Below are 18,590 nucleotides of genomic sequence, written 5' to 3' on the forward strand. Positions count from 1 at the left end.
AACCTCTTATAAGTCTATAAATTTCAAGTTAAAAAGAAAACAAATGAGATAAACAGATGTTAAAGGTAGACAACGGATAATATTTCATTATATTTTTCATTATTTTCTAAGGTTTCTATAATAAACATGTATCACTTCTATAATTGGAAAAATAAACATTATTTCAAATAAAGGAAATGACCATCAATCCAAAAAAATGCAAAGATAAAAAAATTGAAAAGATAAGTTGGATAACTCACCATAATTAGCCTTACAATTGGTAGTTTATGTCTCTAATATTACATTTTTAAATATGTTTCATATCCCTTCAGAACTGTCAAGCATATGTTGAACAGTATATTATTTCAACAGCAAACACTTCAATGATGCCATGAAATCATCAGAGATATGATATGGGAACACAAGACTACCCTGTTATGAGACCTGGGCTCTGGCTCAAAATCGTCAATTTCCTAGCCATGTGATCAAGGCCAAATCACATTCTCTCAATCTATCCTACATATTTTACAGATCTGTTCTGGTGCTGAAATAAGAAAATGCATAATAAATCATCTAATGGATGATGTTAGAGAGGCCACAAAGCAAAGTAGTCATAACTTTGTTGTAGATTACTCGAATTAAAATCCTAGCTTTACCACATATTAGCTGTATGACCCAGAACAAATCACTTAACCTCTCTGTGCTTCAGGTTTACTTATCTGTAAAAGCTGGATGATGATAATAACAGTTTTTACCTCAAAAGACTATTATAAGGATTTATTTTATCCTTGGTATGGGCATAAATATATGATACCATTGAACTGTTTATTAATTTTTAAAATCTTTAAAGTACTTATCTGGCAAAAAAAAAGTTTGCTATTGTATTGAAAAATAGTTTGTTCACTAATGTCAAAATACATTTAAATCCTTCATCTAAAAGAAAAATGTATATATTGCTATATTAAGAATTAATCAAGTCTTTTCATGGTCTTTTTTTCATAAAAACATCTGTTTTTATTACTTTAAATAAGCTGACTGGCCACTAGTTTGCAGTTTCATTGAAGCTAAGGGAGTGAGTTCTATTGTACGGTACATGAAACTCAAAGGAACACCAGCCAGAAAGACATTAAGAAATTCTTATTGAAGTGGATTTTAACTTCCATAGATGCTTAGATATTATTGTTATGTGAAAATCTTGATTACAATTTTTACAGATATGTCAGGAGTTTAAATAAACTACTTTGATAGACAAATTTTTTAACAAAATGTTGTTGTAAATTGTGTGCACCCAATACATATACCATATTTACAAAATAGGGTCCAATGTTTTGCACAACATAATTTTTAATAAACATTCCTTTTACAGCTCTAAGATTAAAAAAGAAAGTTAAGATGTACACCTAATCAATGATGTCATGACACTTAAGGAACATCGACATAAATCAAAAGCAGAAGATGTCAAGGATATCTTACGCCAATGATAATCATGCAATGAAATAAAGAGATGTGCATTTCAGATCTATGCTGTCACCAATCCCCTGATAATAAATGAAACAAGTCAGCTATTTTACAACCACAAATGGTGCATTAAATACATGACAACATCTCTTTTTTGCAGGAAGAAGTAACTAGCAGTAGATAAAGTTCAGATATATCATTAAAGAATGCACAGCATGAATTCAAGACTGAATATAGATAACCTTTAGAATATAAGCTGTCTAGGAAAAAATATGCATCATGTAGAATATTTTTTAAGATTTCAGAGCAATATAATTAGAAATACATTAAACATGAGCATGCCTCAATTAATTAGGGTTTTTTCATATAAACAAAAGTAATTATTTTTCTATGAAAATAAAAGACTAGTATATAAAAGACGTTTTGTCTCTTAAAAGTGAATCTCATATGGAACAGTTGAACAAATATATTTTCTCTATTAAAAATTTAAGTAACAATAAAATTTGTTTAGAAATATTTGTTTTTATTTTGCTATTTTATTATCATGCTCTATAATATTACTATACAATATTGCAAATCTCATAGCAAGATGATAAAGATTAAAATGAAAAACTGTACTAGATAAAGCATAAAACTAAATAGCTCAGAATAAAGCTGCTGTGTTTGACAAAGATTAAATCCTATTTACACATTCTACAGAAATGTAATAAAATGTGAGCCAAATACATAGATTTCAGATTAAGATATAAACTGCCTAGATCTGGATTCTAATTGTACCTCTGGGTTATGTCCTTTTTATGCTGTTTCGCATTCATAAAATGAGATATAACAGTTGTACCTCAGGGTTTTACTGTAAAGATTAAATTAGTTAAAACCTACAAAGCATCCATAAAGTTCCTCACACAACATTAGGATTCATGCATCATGAGCTACTGTTCTCACCATCACCCCTTATCTGAACTGTGTGCATGCACACATACATATACACTCAGTCCAATCACTTTAATCTCTTGCATAACACAGTGTTTTAAAAATATTTTTCCTCTTTTCACTTCCACATATAACACCACTACCATCATAATTAAAAATTTTTTAAAAAGAATGAATTAAAAGAATGAACTACAATCTCAACCCAGAGTTACAAAGTAATTTCTCCATAATCAATCAGAAAGGACACTAAGGAGTCAGTTCCAGGTTAGAATGGTAGGCTGAAATGGCAATTAAAAACTTTTTTCTTCTTTCAATTCCTAAAAAATTAGCAAACAAAATTTTTTGAACAAAAAAATTTTATAAAAATCACCAAGCAAAAAAGCAACATAACATAAAGCACCAAACATTAAATAATTGGTTGCCATGAAGAAAATAAACATATTAGAACTACAGCTAAGGGTGCAGCAAAGTTGAGTTCTTAACCATGTCCCATGTGCCCAAAGCAATACCGTTAAGGTGACAAAATTCTGAGAATTTTTCTTAACGCCTTCATATATGGAGAGAAACAAACTGAGCACGTTATCGCTATACGTTGCATCTTCTAATTGAAGGTGCTAGAAAACCTACAATGAAAAAAATTGATGAAGCAAGGAAGCAAAAATATAGAGCTAATTTCCCAGGACAGAAATAGACTCGACATCACTTTCTGAAATGATGGACAATGATTCAAAACCTAAGCACATTTTTCCCTGATGAGAATTATCCACAGCTTCTAATAAGATGAACAAACTTGGCAGAAGATACTTAAAATCCTACAAAAGAAAGCAAAACAGGCGTGCTAAGAAAGCCTCCTCACCTATTTCAAAGATATCTTTCTCTTCATGATAAGCTGTACAATACTGGGCAAATATCAAATTGCAAACATCAAACTGAAGTTCAGAAAAGGAAAAAATTAGCTTTACATACAGTGGAAAGAATGGAAGAAGTGATTAAGATATTTTTGTCTAAACCAACAGACTATCTGGGCAGAACATTCTAAGAATGAACAAGATGAAAAGTAAGAGCATGACAGCGATGCAAAAATATATCACCAATCAATGAATACATTAAAAACAAGCTAAGAAAATTTTTATATAAAACTGATACAAATGACAAAGAATCCTAAGAGAATGGGACAAAAAAAAGAATACCCCATGATTACCTTCTTCTAATGAACAACCTAACAAAAATAATAACTGAAGCACACAAAAAAATAAAAGTTAAAATGAGTGAATAAGACACAGAGAAAAGTTGTAGACCAAAATAAAGAACTAAACATAATCATTATAGACAAATAAATTACAAACATCAGGCATTACAAACAAAATGAAACACTAAAAATTTAATTACTGATGGCTAGAGATCAAAGAAAGTACAACAGGAAATAACTGATTGATATGAAAGACAAAAAGACATATCCGACATAGACTGTGTTGCTAACTAAAGAAAAAGAAAATAAAATTGAAAAAAATATTTCAGGAGTGCCTGGATGGCTCAGTCGGTTTAGCATCTGCCTTTGGCTGAGGTCATGATCTCAGAGTCCTGGGATCAAGCCCTGCATCAGAATCCCTGCTCAACGGGTAGTCCGCTTCTCCCCTTTTCTCCTGCCTCCCCCTACTTGTGTTCTCTCTCACTAGCTCTGCTCTCTCAAACAAATTTTTAAAAATCTTAAAAAAAAAAAGAAAAAATATTTTAAAATTTAATTCCAAGAACTGAAGGAAAAGGTGAATTTGCAGATAATAACGGAAGAACACGTTCCAGGAAAATTTGATAAATGATGTTCAATACTGAGCCATACTGCTGTTACGGAGATGAATTTCATGGGCATGTAAAGAAATCTCAGAATAGAAGCAAATAATCGATTGAGGGCTAATATCAGCCTTGCCTCAAACTTCTTTGAAAGTACATTTAAAGCCAGAAGACAACGAAGGAATGTCTACAAAATTCTAAAGGAATACAAGCGTTAGCCAAGAATATTAAACTCATCAGGATGTCATTCAAATATAAAGACAGAGGGCAAATGTTCTTAAACATGAAAAATTTTTCAGTGTACCACACACATGAACCCTTGTGGGGGAAAAAATGATGAAACCTAGCCAGTTAAGAATTGAGTCTAAAGAAGGAGCCTAAGGGTGCGTGGATGGCTGAGTCAGTTAAGCGTCTGCCTTCAGCTTAGGTCATGATCCCAAGTCCTGGGATCGAGGCCCAAGTCGGGCTCTCTGCTCAGGAGGGTCCTGCTTCTCCCTGTGCCTGCCACTCCCCCTGTTTGTACTCTCTCTCTCTGTGTCAAATAAATAAAATCTTTAAAAATAAGAAGGAGCTAGAATTAATAAACTATAACTAATAAAAAGAGGATATTGAATCTATTTAAATATTTTCACTCAAGTACTATCAGAACTGTGATTGTAATGTATGTAACGAATGTAATGAATGTTATGTATTTAGACAATACTTTCATATTCATGAGGTATAACTCTAAGAATTGGAAAGTGAAGAGAAAAAAATGAAAAAGAAATATGAGAGGACTAATGTCCTCAGCTTTCAAAACAGGCTGTAAATTGAAATACGCAATTTAAAAAACAATGACATGAATAAAGACCTTATTTAAAAAAAATAAGCCATCAACCATGTAATTTTTTCATAATTTACTAACCTCCTATTCTTGGAGAAAATACTGTTGTTTTTTGTCACAGAAACCTGTTTTTCCACAGTTTTACCTCTTAGAGTTTACATACAATGCTGCAACAAAGAGCCTTCTTTGTATATCCTTATATACTAGTACTTTTTATTTCCAAAAGATATATTGACAGACTAAGAATATTGGGTAAATGAGTATTCGTGTATGTCTATACAATTATCAAAATACATACAGCCATAATGCCTTATTATAACACTTAAAATGTACATTTCCACTAAAAATATAAAAAAAAATACCATGCCCATCTCCCCTATCCCCTTCAGCAGTATATCACTCTATTTACTTATCACTCTACTTTATCCCAATCTGAGAACAGATAAGTGAAAGACCATGATTTCTGAAATTTACATTTCTTTGAATATTTGTAATTTTTAGTATCATTTTATATGTTACTGGTTACTTACATTCCTCAATGAAATTCCTATTCAAATCCTCTGAGTGTATGTCTTTGGGTTATTCTTTGCTCATCATTTCATAAAAATTATTACTATAGTGAGCATACTAACTTATCAATCTTTCCACATTCCATGATGTCCTTACATGTTGTTGATATCTTTCCTTAGCTTAATGTTATGTGTAATATCAGCTGTTTACTGTTATAGTTTCTAAGTGCCTGTCTTGGTTAGAAATTTCATTCATATGCCTTAGGTCCACTTTTATAGTTTTCCAAATATTTTCCTAAAATATATACTATGCCATCTTTCACCCCTTTTTCCTTATTCCATAGGGAAGATTTCTTTGTATATGGTGTCTTTTATAGTATTAATTAGTACTGTATATCTGGAAAGGCAAGTACATCTTCAATGCTCTTTTTCCATAAATCTTAGGGCTATATAAAAGCATTTACTTTCCCGTTTTATCTGGATATACTGATATTTGAATATATAATTTGGAAGTATTTAATATTCGAACATTTTTAAAGGGATATTTAAGTGTCAAATTACTCCACTGGTCTTCTACTGAATGGTACTAATGGACATTGCACTGAATTTACATATGTGAGAAAAACTGACATTTTTGTGACATTAAAATTATCTAATTTTGGCTATAAAGGACATTATGGAGAAAACTGAGAAAACATGAATAAGGTCTGTAGATTAAATAATAACCAATGTTATATTGGTTACAACCAATGTTAATTTTCTGATTTAATACCTGTGTAGAATATACAGAACTGTATAGAATTAAAGCAGAGAACAGCATAGGAAATTTTCACTGAAGAAATTAAAAATAGAAGATCACTACGACTTCAGCTTGCTCTCAAATTCAGAAAAACAGAAAAAGAGGCAGAAAAGTAAATATAATAAAACTTTAAGAACCAAGAATCTAAGACAAGGTGAATAAGAGTTCTTGTGTTACTCTTACAACTTTTCTGTAAGTATTAATTTACTTCAAAATAAAAGAATGATTCTGTCTGTCCCCCTCTCACACATACAATACACACCGAGCAACATATACAGTCCAGCAAAAAATGACTTTCTAGTAGCTTATATATTGTTTTGTATGAAGTTTTTATAGTTTTGTTCCAAACAGTATCTGTGTGTTCTTACAGAATTTGACCTAAAATGGTATTTTTGTCTTAACTGTAAACAGACTGTATTACTGATTTCCATTCTTAGTGACTACTGCTTGCTAGTCATCAAATTATATTTTTTTTGCATATTTATCTCATATCCAATAATTTTACCGAAGTCCCTATTAATTCTGGTAGAAAAATGTTCAAGAATCTCTTAGATTTTCCTACCCCATAGCATTAGCAATCTGAAATTATTATTACTTCTTCTTTTCCAGCATTTACATTAATTGTATCTTACATTTACAAAAACATCAAAACATTTTATATAATGGTGATAGTGGGGGATCACTTTTCTTTTCCCGATTTTAAGAAAAATGGTTTTTACCATCTAAAATGATGTTTAATAAAGTCTTAAAATCATATTCAAACTATCATATACATTATGGCTGGTTGCTAAAATTTATCATATGCTTCCTTCTACATTTATTGATACCTATTTTTAATTTGTTGATATAATTTATTTTGTAGATAAATATCTTAACATTAAACCATCTTTGGATTCCATGAGTAAATTCTAAGTGGACATACTATATAATTTTTTCATTGTGTTGTTAAATTGTTGGTTCAAGTTTTGGGGTAAATATCCTAGAATTCTGTACCCATATTCTTAAATGAAATTGGTCCTCTAGAGTTTACTTTTCCAGTATCTTTTTCATGTTGTGACAGTTGTATAAAATGTCCTGGGAGTGAATCTTTTTTAATGCACTGGAGGAATATCAGCAACATTTGAATTATCTGCTTTTGACATTTTCTAAAGAACCCCAATGGTACTTTCTATTTTTTTTTCTAAATCTTAGCAAATGTTCTTGTCAAATTTTCTACTTCATTTTAGGTGTGAATTTTGCTAATTTATATACCCACAGCACCATTAATTTCCTCTGTGAATTCACATTCATCACACATGTTCAAGCACAACTGCCAAGATAAGCAGTGGTCCCATGATGGGTCTGTCACTTGTTCCCCCTGTGAGGACTCAAAAAGAAAGCCGTATGCTCCCTCATTTCCTCAGCTACAAATATTAGCATGGTCTCAAACCTCAAAGGTAAAGAAACTTAATGCCTCTGTGTTTCAGCTTCTCCCTAGAACCTGGAAGATCTTTTCTCTACCAAAGTGATTTTCATTTCTGCTCAGTTGTCATTTCTGGTTAACTAGCTCTGCCTTGCCCAGAGAGGGCAGAAGTCCTTCACTAACTCACATTATAGGAGTTTTACCAGAGCCAAACCCACATACATGGGTAAGATTAGGTCAACCAAACACAGAAGCTGACATGAGCAATTGTAGATAAAATGGAGATGAGAACAAAGGGCTACAGAGACCTGTACTATCTTCCCAGAATTCCCTATGACTCTCAAAAAATAATATTTAGTTTTTTGGTGATACATGTTTGCTTAGACCATTTTACTTATGCAGTTTCCCACAATTACCATTAAAAAATGGCAATTTCCTCACACCAATCATATGTTTAACCTACCTCAAATTCTGCATGTCTGTGAATATCTTCTGCTCGTTGCCTGCTCAGGATAAATTCAGCTTCATTTGCTACTCTTACTAGATGATCCTTCATTGTTTGGCTAAGCAACCTATAAAGAGATGAATACTGTCAAATAAATAAATGTATTTATTTATTTAAATTATTTTTTTTTGCCTTAAAGCTTTTTTTTTTAAATTTTTATTAAATAACACAACATATATGATTAATCAATGCTCAAAGTCAATGTATCTTCTTATATGGGGAAGGAAAGGATGCTTACTCTCCTGTCACCATACCCAATGAAGTGCCATTATTTCACACTAAATAATTAAAGGATATAATAGCAAAAAGTTATTCTTCTGGCAACAGCAGATTAGCTTTTATCCAACTAGCTATCCAATGAAAACAACTAAAACTGCTGGATTAAATTTGTGTTTTAATCTCTTTTAAGGTACTGGAGAGTTTACAAGACAGCCACGATTTAAGGAGCCAAGATCCTAGAAAAGAAAGCACACAGATGACATTCAGCATGACTTTTGTCACTGAAACATTTACTTTTCACAAGTGGAAATGGAGAAGTTAAACAGAGAGAGTGTTACAGAGCTAGGGAGACAAAAATTTAATGTTATAAGCTGTCAAGGCGGAGATATCCTAGTAGATTATCCAGGCTTAGAGAAGGAACCCAAGTATACCCTAGGAAACAGTATAGAACAGTCCTCAAAGACTACTAAAACAGACTCTCAAACAACATTATACTGATTTGTACTTAGATTATGAGGGAACCAAAAAGCTAAACAAAAATTTCAAAATCTCACAAGGTAAAGAGAAAAGAAATAGACATACCAACACAGGAGAACTATATTCCAAGCAAACTGGAAATAAGGCAAACTCTCACAAAGATTTAAAGAACTCCAGCCTTGAATCACCTCAGTCCTAAATTAACATAATCAGCACCTAAACTAACTGGTAATCAGAAATCAAAAGATATCATCAGCTAGAGACTTACATTTACCCCTGTAATTTTAAATAAAATTTCTAAAAGTCAATCACCAATCAAGAGGAATAAAAAGAGACAACAATGAAGGAATGAAAACCAAATAGAAGACAACTCAGGACAATCAAGATAGTAAAGTTTCACATGTGAACACTGAAATAAATGTAGTTACAGTTCAGGAGAACAGATTCTAAGAAAAAGAATTCCAGTAGAGATTGGAAACTGTTAAACTACTAAGCAAAACAAATATGAAATTAAGAATAGAATTACCAGCTTATTAAACTCAAATAAAGAAGTACTTAACTGAAGAGAAGGTCAATGACAACTAAACAGAAGAAGGTCAATGACAACTAAACAGAACCATGGTAAGAAAAATGATGAAAACTTAACCAAATAAATAACAGACATACGGAACATGGTAGAAAGGTCTAACATCAGTGTATCTGGAGTAAAGAAAAAAGACAATTCAAAAAGAACAATATTTGAAGAGATAATGGGAAATATTTTTTTTAAATTGGGGGGAAAAGCCATTGAGCCATATGTTGAAGTGCTACAAACTCCAAGCAGGATCAAAGAATACCACCCCTAATTATATCATAATAAAACTGTCAAAGGAAAAAAATCTTAACAGCCAGAGGGAGGGCAAAAGTGGAAGAGGTAAGGCCACCTACATGCCTTCAAAACAACAAGAATAAGACTGATGGTAGCCAGGTAGGAAAACAATGACCTCTATCAAGTGCTAAACAAAAATAGCAGCTAACTAAGAATCCTACAGACCCCAAAAACATCTTTTAACAATGAAAGTGAAAGTATCTAAAATACACCACTGTGAAGAGTCTTTTTCCTGAACTCCCCTTATCTGCCTAGAAGCGGAGTCTCGCAAAAGAATTCATCTGTCACAAGTCCTCTCCACCGAAGTTTCACAACCAGGAAAGAACGACTCCTTATTACCTAGAGGCTTAGAAGTCAGCACCTGCTAAGGATATATTGTATGGTGACTAACATAATAAAAAATTATTAGGAAAAAAAAAAAAAGTCAGTACCTGGATAGGAAATTGCCTAAAGGGACACTGTCACAAAACTATCTTATCTCCCATCTATTCTCCTAAGGGTCCATTTATCTTTCCTTAAAGTCATTTGTTTTCCCTAAATGCCCTTCTTTCTTCCGTCTCACTTCACCCTCACCTATTAAGATGGTATAAAGCCTCAAAATTTAACCTCCTTCTTGAGTCACATTTTTCTATGAATTCTCTTAAAAGTTATTGAATTTAAAAAAATGTCTTTTCTCTTGCCAGCCTGTCTTTTGTCAGTTTGATTCACAGGCCCCCAACGAAAGAACCTTCGAGGATAGAGGAAAATTTTTTCTCCTCAGGCAAAAGCAAAATAAGCACATTTAATGACAAACAAAAGAGAGAAATTGTCAATAGACAACCCACATTAAAGGGAGTTTTTCAGACAAGGAACATAATATCAGATTGATTTAACACAAGGAGGTAGAAAACAAAAGAAAAAGTCAAGATGGGTAAACTTAAAAGAATACTGAATGTAACAATTATAATAATGACTTCTAAAATTCAAAAATATCATCATGTTAAAATATAAAATAGCACTCAAAGCAAGAGAAATTAAAAGGAATTAGTGTTGTAATGTTCTTTCATGTCCATGAACTGGTGAAAGAACCAATTTATTTAGATGTTAACAACCCTAATATTTATGTTTCCATGCCCAGGCAACCACAGAAGGTATCTAAAATAATGTATAACCCACACACTATAGGGGAAAAAAAAAAAACTGAATAACAAAAAACATTTAGCTTAAAAAGAAGAAAAAAAAAAGAAACACACAAATCATGGAGCAACTAAAAAGGACACAGATAATAAAAAGTTAAGTTTTAACCTAAATACATCAGGAATATATAGAAAGTGAACAGATTAAATGATACAATTACTGTCTGGTACATTTTTTTAAAAGTATGTGCTGTTTAAACATAACACAGTTTCAATATAAGGTTGTACAAATGCTGAAAGTCATCTTTCAAAAAGATAAACAATTTAAAAAATAGTGAAAGAAGACTAATGTACCTTTATTAATATAAGAAAAATCTGGCTTTAAGAAACAAAATTAGAGATAAAGAAATAAATACTTCCAATGATAAGATGAATGATCCAGAAAGATAGAAATTCAGAATTTTGAGACTCTATATTTGTACGTTCCTAAGAATAAGACTTACAACTAGGTGCAGAAGATACAAAGCTATAGCATATTTTAACAGTGTGATTACAAACCTGATGAAATGGACACATATATCACATTACACCCACTAAGTGAAGAATAAATATTTTTATCATGGAAACATGGATCATATACAAAACAGGCAAAATGTGGGGTCATAAAGAAATCTGTAATGAATTTCAAAGCAAGAAATCATACTCAGTACATTCTCTGACACAGTAGAACTAAACGAGAAAAAAAAAAAATAGAACATTCTGTACAAAGAAACTCCAGGATGGCCTTCAAATTTCCCAACCTTCTGGTATCTGCAGCCTTATGTAATCCTCTCCAAGACTGTAGACAGGAGCTAATGCATGCCTCCAAGCAATAAAACATAGCAACACTGAAGAAATATCATTTCCATTATTACATTAAATAAGATTCAAACTTCCATCTTATTAGCAGTCTCTCTTTATTCAATCTCCACCCTGACAGCTTAGCTAAAAGAAAGCTGCCATGTTATGAGCTGCCCTATGGAGAAGTCCACTGGCAAGAAGCAGAGTACAGCCTTCAGACAACCACCAGCAAGGAACTGAGACTCACTCCCATCAACTCACAAAGAACTAAATCCTGCCAACACATGAACTTGGAAGCTGATACTTCCTCAATCAAACATCAAATCAGACTGCAGCCCACAAACAGCTTACCTACAGCCTAATAAAAGAACCTGAAGCAGAGGGGCCAGACAAGCCATGCCCAGAATCCTAACCAACAGAGACTATGAGATAATAAATGCATGTTTCTTTAAGGCCAGATTTTGGTAATATTGTTGACACAGCAGTAAGGAATAACACTTGTTCCCACCAGTATTTGAAAATTATGAATACACCTCTAAATAACCCATGCATCAAAGAAGAATGATCATGGAAATTAGAAAATACTTTGAACTAAAAGATAATGAAAACAACAAATTAAAACATGTGGGATTTTGCTAAATCTAAGGAGAGAAATTTACACACTGAATAAAGAAAGAAGAAACTGAAAATAAATTACCTAAGCACTCAACTGAAGAAATGAGAAATAGATTACAGAAAATTCATTATACTGAAAATGAAAAACACAGAGTAGAAATTAATTAAATATGAAATAAAAATGCACTTTAGAAAATCAATAAACAGAAAGTTGGTTCTTTCAAAAAACTAATAAAATCCAAAAGAATATGTAAACAATTAAAAAATAATTGAATTTAGAAAGATCACTAGATTGAAGTGATCGAGGTCACTTCAAGTGATATACAAAATATAGAAAAATCTACTACACTGACAAATAAGTCAAGCAGAGAAAGACAATTATCATATGGTTTCACTCACTTATGGAACATAAGAAATAGGAAGATCGGTAGGAGAAGGAAGGGAAGAATGAAGGGGGGGTAACCAGAAGGGGGAATGAACCATGAGAGACTGTGGACTATGAGAAACAAACTGAGAGCTTCAGAGGGGAGAGGGATGGGGGATTGGATAGGTCAGTGATGGGTATTAAGGAGGACACATATTGCATGGTGCACTGGGTGTTACATGCAAATAATGAATCATGGAACACTGCATCAAAAACTGGGGATGTACTGTATGGTGACTAATATAACAAAATAAAAATTATAAAAAAAAAAAGAAAAGAAAAATCTACTACACTCTACTTAATGGTTACCCAAAAAGTGGAAATAATTTTAAGTACTACTTTGAAAAGCATTAAAAATCATCAAAATATGTAGGAACTAACCAAATGTCTAGAATTCTATATATAAACAAAAAGAATGCTGAGGGAAGTTAAAGAACACTAAAAGAAATTAAAGAAGGACTACACCATGTTCATGAAAGTAAAAGTGAAAGGCTCAATCAATTCTCCACAAAGTGATGTACAGCTATAACAAATTCCATTCAAAATTCTAGCAGGTCTCTCTATGGAATCTGACAAGTTGATTCTAACAGTTATATGAAAATGTAAAGAAAAAAGAACAGCTGAGACATTCTGAAAGAGGAGGAGGAAAGAGGAGGGATAACAACAATCATAATCTTAACAGAGGACTAATACCACCAAATATTAGGACTTATTATAATGATACATTAATCAAGACAGTGTAGTACTGGGGCAAAGAGGAATCAGAAGAGAACATCCAGAAACACACTCATACATATAAGCTCACCAGATTTAAGATAAAGGTACTTTTGCAATAAGGAGGAAGAAGATGGGACTTTTCAATACTGGTCTTGGATCAATCAATCATATGAACAAAATTAACCTTGACTTCAATCTCAAGCCGTAACAAACTAATCAATTCCAAATGGATCATAGACAAGACCTAAACAATACTAGAAGCTTTCATAAGATCACATACAATAGTATCTTTAATAACTTAAAGATTTCTTTAAAAAAAAACACAAAATACAACATAAAGAAAAATATCGATAAACTGCGCTTCTTTAAACGTAAAGATCTGTGCTTATGAAAGCCACCATTAAGAGAATTAAAAGACAAACCTACAGAAGGGAGAATACATTCGGAATATTTAAGAGTCATCAAGGAACTTATATCTTAAATATATAAGAAATTCTTACAAATAAAGAAAAGACAATAATCAAAATTTTAAAAAATGAGCAAAGTACACAAATAAGCACTTCACAAAAGATTTCCAAAAGGCAAATAAATCCATGAAAAGGTTCTCAAGATTAATAGTCACCAGGGAAATACAAATAAAACCATAAGCTATACTACATCCCACCAGAATTACATATTTTAAAAAAAAAGGTACTATCAAATTCTGGCAAGGATATGAAGCAACAGGGACTGTCATAATCACAAAATACATGAAGAAAAGGTTTATAGCAACTTTACTTATAATAGCCAAGACTAGCAACTACTCAAATGCCCACTAACAGTGAAATGAATTTTTTAAAATAGGATATTCATATAAGAAAATACTAAGCAGTACCCAAAGAACCAACTAATGCTATACATAACAAAATTAATTTCACTAACAATGTTAGGCAACAGTACAAAAGAATATATACTATATGAATCATCTTGTATATAAAGATTTTTTAAACTCATCTACGATATTAGAAGGCAAGAGTTTAAAAGCGGGTTTACCTTTGGTGCTACTTAAGACCTCTTCATGTAATGACTCATATGGAACTTTAGTAATGATAACAGTTCTAAACTTCCCAGCAAAATACCTTGTGTTTATGAACAATTGTCTTATTTTGATGAATACTTCTACAACGCCATTTACCTACGATGAATACTAACACAATGATTCATTTCATATAAATGCAATGCTTCTAGAACAAGTTTGCTATGTATAGGTCTTCTAAACTTCCTTCTTGAAAAGGAATTGGAAAGAAAGACTGGGCAGGATTAGGATTATTTTTTTAATTTAATAGCCTAAGTGACCAAACTGCAACTAGACAATGTCTACCTACAAAAGTTAGACCCAACACCAGTTATCAACAATGGCACATCTATAAACAGATAACGGGAACCCATCCTCATTGCATGGGGTACTTGTCTTTGTAGCAATATTTTAATCAAAACATCATTATAATGCATAGACTTTGATACAAAGCAATCATTACACTTCTCCTAAGTTACCATATGAATGTATTCCCACAAGTACAGAAATATATGTGTGTGTACAAGGAATTTCACTAAAACACTGTTTATAAAAGTGAAAAACTAAAGAACCAAAATATGCAAACCTATAATGAGATAGATTCTTCTGAGTTGACAACAAAAGGATTACTACAAAATATTGTTAAGTGAGAAAAGAAAATTAAAAGAATATTATGTACAATAGGAGTTTGGGAAAAATATGAAAGAAGATACACCAACCTGCCATTTACCTAGAATGAGGTCAGCAAAATAGGGTCTATGGGCCAAATCTGGCCTGCCAACAGTTTTTGTTAATAAAATTTATTGGAACAAAGCCATGCCCATTTGTTTATTATCTATAGTGGTTCTAACATCATAACTGCAACAAGTTGAGTAGCAGTGACAGAGACTATATGTCCTGCGAAGTCTAAAATATTTACTATATGGCCCTTTACAAAAAAGAATGCCAGACCCTGCTCTAGAAAGTCGGGCTGTATGCTTTCCTCCTTGAATTTCTCTATTCTTTGAAGTTTTACAATAAGGAATAATTAAAAGAAAGAAAAACAGAAGATCTTTAAAGAAAATAGAAAGGCTTGCTGCTCTTCTACCACTTTTTCCCTAACACTGTTTGGTTGTTGCTTTGTTTTGTTGAGAAAGAGAGCACATGTTCACGAGTGGGAGGAAAAGCAGAAGGAGAGGGAGAGCGAGAATCTCAAGAAGACTCCACGCCTAGCACAGAGTCTGACTCAGGGCTCGAACTCACGACCCTGAGATCATGACCTAAGCCAAAACCAAGAACTGAGCCACCAGGGTGACCCTCCATATCTCTATTAAGTTCATACACACTATTTATAATTTGATTCTAAATCTGTCAGGCCCTCTCCATTATCCCAAAACTGTAACCCAGCCACTTTAAGAAGTTAATGCAATGTCTTACGATTTTGGGATAAGATCATTAGGGTATTTTTCAAATGCTATTAAACAGCACACATTCAGACATTACAGATAAAAAAAACAATCCCTAGTGAAAGTTTAAAATCAGCTAATGAATAACTTCCTATGACTCTACAAATAGAGAAAGCAAGGGCTTTCATGAGTATAAACGTGAAATACTGGTTTGTGCTTCTTAGTTTCTCCCCAGAGACCAAAAACCACATTGTGAAACATCAATATATTGCCTCACAGCACTCAAACATTAATTGAATTGATTAGTCAAAGACACACCATCCTCCCAGTCCCTAACCAAGCAACCTCAAAGTTACTCTCGTCTCCTCCCTCTTCCCTACTACCTTCCTACGGCCCCTAATCAATCAGCAAACATTGTCAGTATTTCTTTGTAATATTTTCAGGTTTAATTTGTGCTCTGTATTTCACAGCTGATGTCCTAAAAATCAAGCCTTAATCATTTCATCTACACTATAACTGAATATGTCTTCTGATCTTGAACATGTTTGTACGTAATTCCCTCTGTCTTTCGAATCACTATCACATATCTATGCAACACCTGCTATGCTAAAAAGACTAGGCTAAGCACCAGAGACAAGCTTTTCTTGTATTTTAGTTAGGGAGAAGAGAATACTCTGAGTTTCTTTCCAGCTTTAAACTCTAATATATGCTGTGATTAAAAAAAACTCCAAGGTAGGTCTTCTATCCCATCCTACTGAATTTAATCTGGGCAAAATCTGGGACATGCTTCTAGGAAACAGAATATAGCAAAAATGATGGGACAGTCATTCCTTAAATAGGTTACTTTACACAGGAAAGGTAAAGGGACAGTCATTCCTGTGACATGTTACATTAGAAGGCTCTGCTTTAGCAGACCAGAAAAATTCTCCAGCCATCCTTGAAAAAGTAAGCTACCATGTTGTGAGAGGACCATATGACAAAGTGCTACAGGCAGCCTATAGGAGCTGAGATTGGATGCTAGTGACAGCAAGCAAGAAAATGCAGACCTCAGTCTTAAAAGTGAAAGAAACTAAATTATCCCAACAGCAATGTGAGCTTGGAAGAGGAATCCAAGTTCCAGAGAGGAACACAGCTTGGCCAACACCTTTACAGATGTGGGGAATTCTAAGTAGAGTATCCAGTTGAGCTGTACCCAAACACCTGACACACAAAAATTATAAGATGAATTATATGTTATTTTAAACTTCAAGGGCACCTCGATGGCACAATTAAGCATCTGACTCTTGCTTCTGGCTCAGGTTGTTACCTCTGGGTCATGATCTCAGGATGGTGAGATGGAGCCCTGTGCTCAGTAAGGAGTCCATTTGAGTTTCTTTCTCCTTCTCCCTCTGCCCTTCCCCCACCCCTACTCCATGCCACTGTGCTCTCTCTTTCTCCAAAAAATATTTATAAGTAAATAAATAATAAACTGCAATGTCTGTGGTAATTTGTTAGGCAGCAAGAGATAATAAAATAATTACTACATAGGAACACATATGCTATCCTAGTTCAGTAGAAGCAAAAATGATTATGTATGCCTCAAAATTTTTAAAAAATTTTAAATTTAAAAAATACCCATAGATAGGGTGCCTGGGTGGCTCAGTTGGTTAAGCATCTGCCTTCTGCTCAAGTCATGATCTCAGGGTCCTGGGATGGAGCCCTGTGTTCAGGCTCCCTACTCAGCGGAGAGTCTGCTTCTCCCTCTCTCTCTGCCCCTCCCCCTGCTCATACTCTCTCTCAAATAAATAAAATCTTAAAAAAAAAAAAAAAAAAACCCACACACCAATAGAGAGCCAAAGCATAAAGATGAGCCTTAAATAAAGGGCAAAAGCAACAAGGAGAGGCAAGGACATTCCAGACAACAGTATGAACAAAGTCATGAAGAGATTTTTAAAAAGTGCTATATTTTGAAGAATACCAAAACACTCTTTCATGTTTATTTTTCAAGATGGACACTTACCACAGAAACAGATAAACAGAGTAGATAGATAGAATATATAGGATAGATAGACAATGTTCTGTCTTGATGATGTCTTCTTTTTTATTTTTGGTGCTTTAGCATACAAGTAATATATGTTGTAAAAAGAAAAACACATCATGCCACACTTTAAAAATGAAGCAACAACTGAAAGCCCCCAGACCCTCTTTCCTGTCCATGTCTCAGAAGCCACCACCACTAAGGTTTTATGTTCTTGTCTACATATTTCTAAACAAATAGAAACATACATGGTTATCTCTGCACAAGTACATTTAGAGTAATTTGTATATGTATATATACATGTCTATGTGCTTGTTTGTAAAAATATTTTTTAACACTGAAGGAGTCATACTAAACAAACCTGTTTATTTTAGCTAAAAAAAATTCTGTGGATAGAATATACCATACTTTATTAAACAAGGCCCTTATTCAGAGATCATTCATTCTTTCCTCTCTACCCTGCTAACATCATCACTACTTACCCAGTTACTGAAGCTAGAAATATCATATTTGACTCTTCCTTCTTCATCATCCTTCACTCCAGTGGACAACTGTCTATTCTACCTATGCAATAACTCTAAAAGCTGTTTCTCAGGGCGATGGGTGGCTCAGTTGGTTAAACTGCTGCCTTTGGCTCAGGTCATGATCTCAGGGTGCTGGGAAGGA

General features: G+C 33.1%; 1 protein-coding gene across 4 annotated transcripts in view; it reads right to left on the reverse strand.

The window, feature by feature from the left end:
- LRBA (LPS responsive beige-like anchor protein) overlaps positions 1 to 18,590 on the reverse strand; it is a 791,030-nt gene that overhangs the window by 408,691 nt on the left and 363,749 nt on the right. For all 4 annotated transcript variants that reach the window (XM_087866503.1, XM_045798851.2, XM_045798849.2 and 1 more), the window contains one exon: positions 8,152 to 8,260. In XM_087866503.1, the coding sequence (XP_087722629.1) occupies positions 8,152 to 8,260 (109 nt within the window). The remainder of the gene's footprint in view (positions 1 to 8,151; positions 8,261 to 18,590) is intronic.

Source organism: Ursus americanus, chromosome 13, assembly GCF_024610735.1.
Source record: "Ursus americanus isolate L20-20 chromosome 13, mUrsAme1.1.p, whole genome shotgun sequence".
NCBI classification, from domain to species: Eukaryota; Metazoa; Chordata; class Mammalia; order Carnivora; family Ursidae; genus Ursus; species Ursus americanus.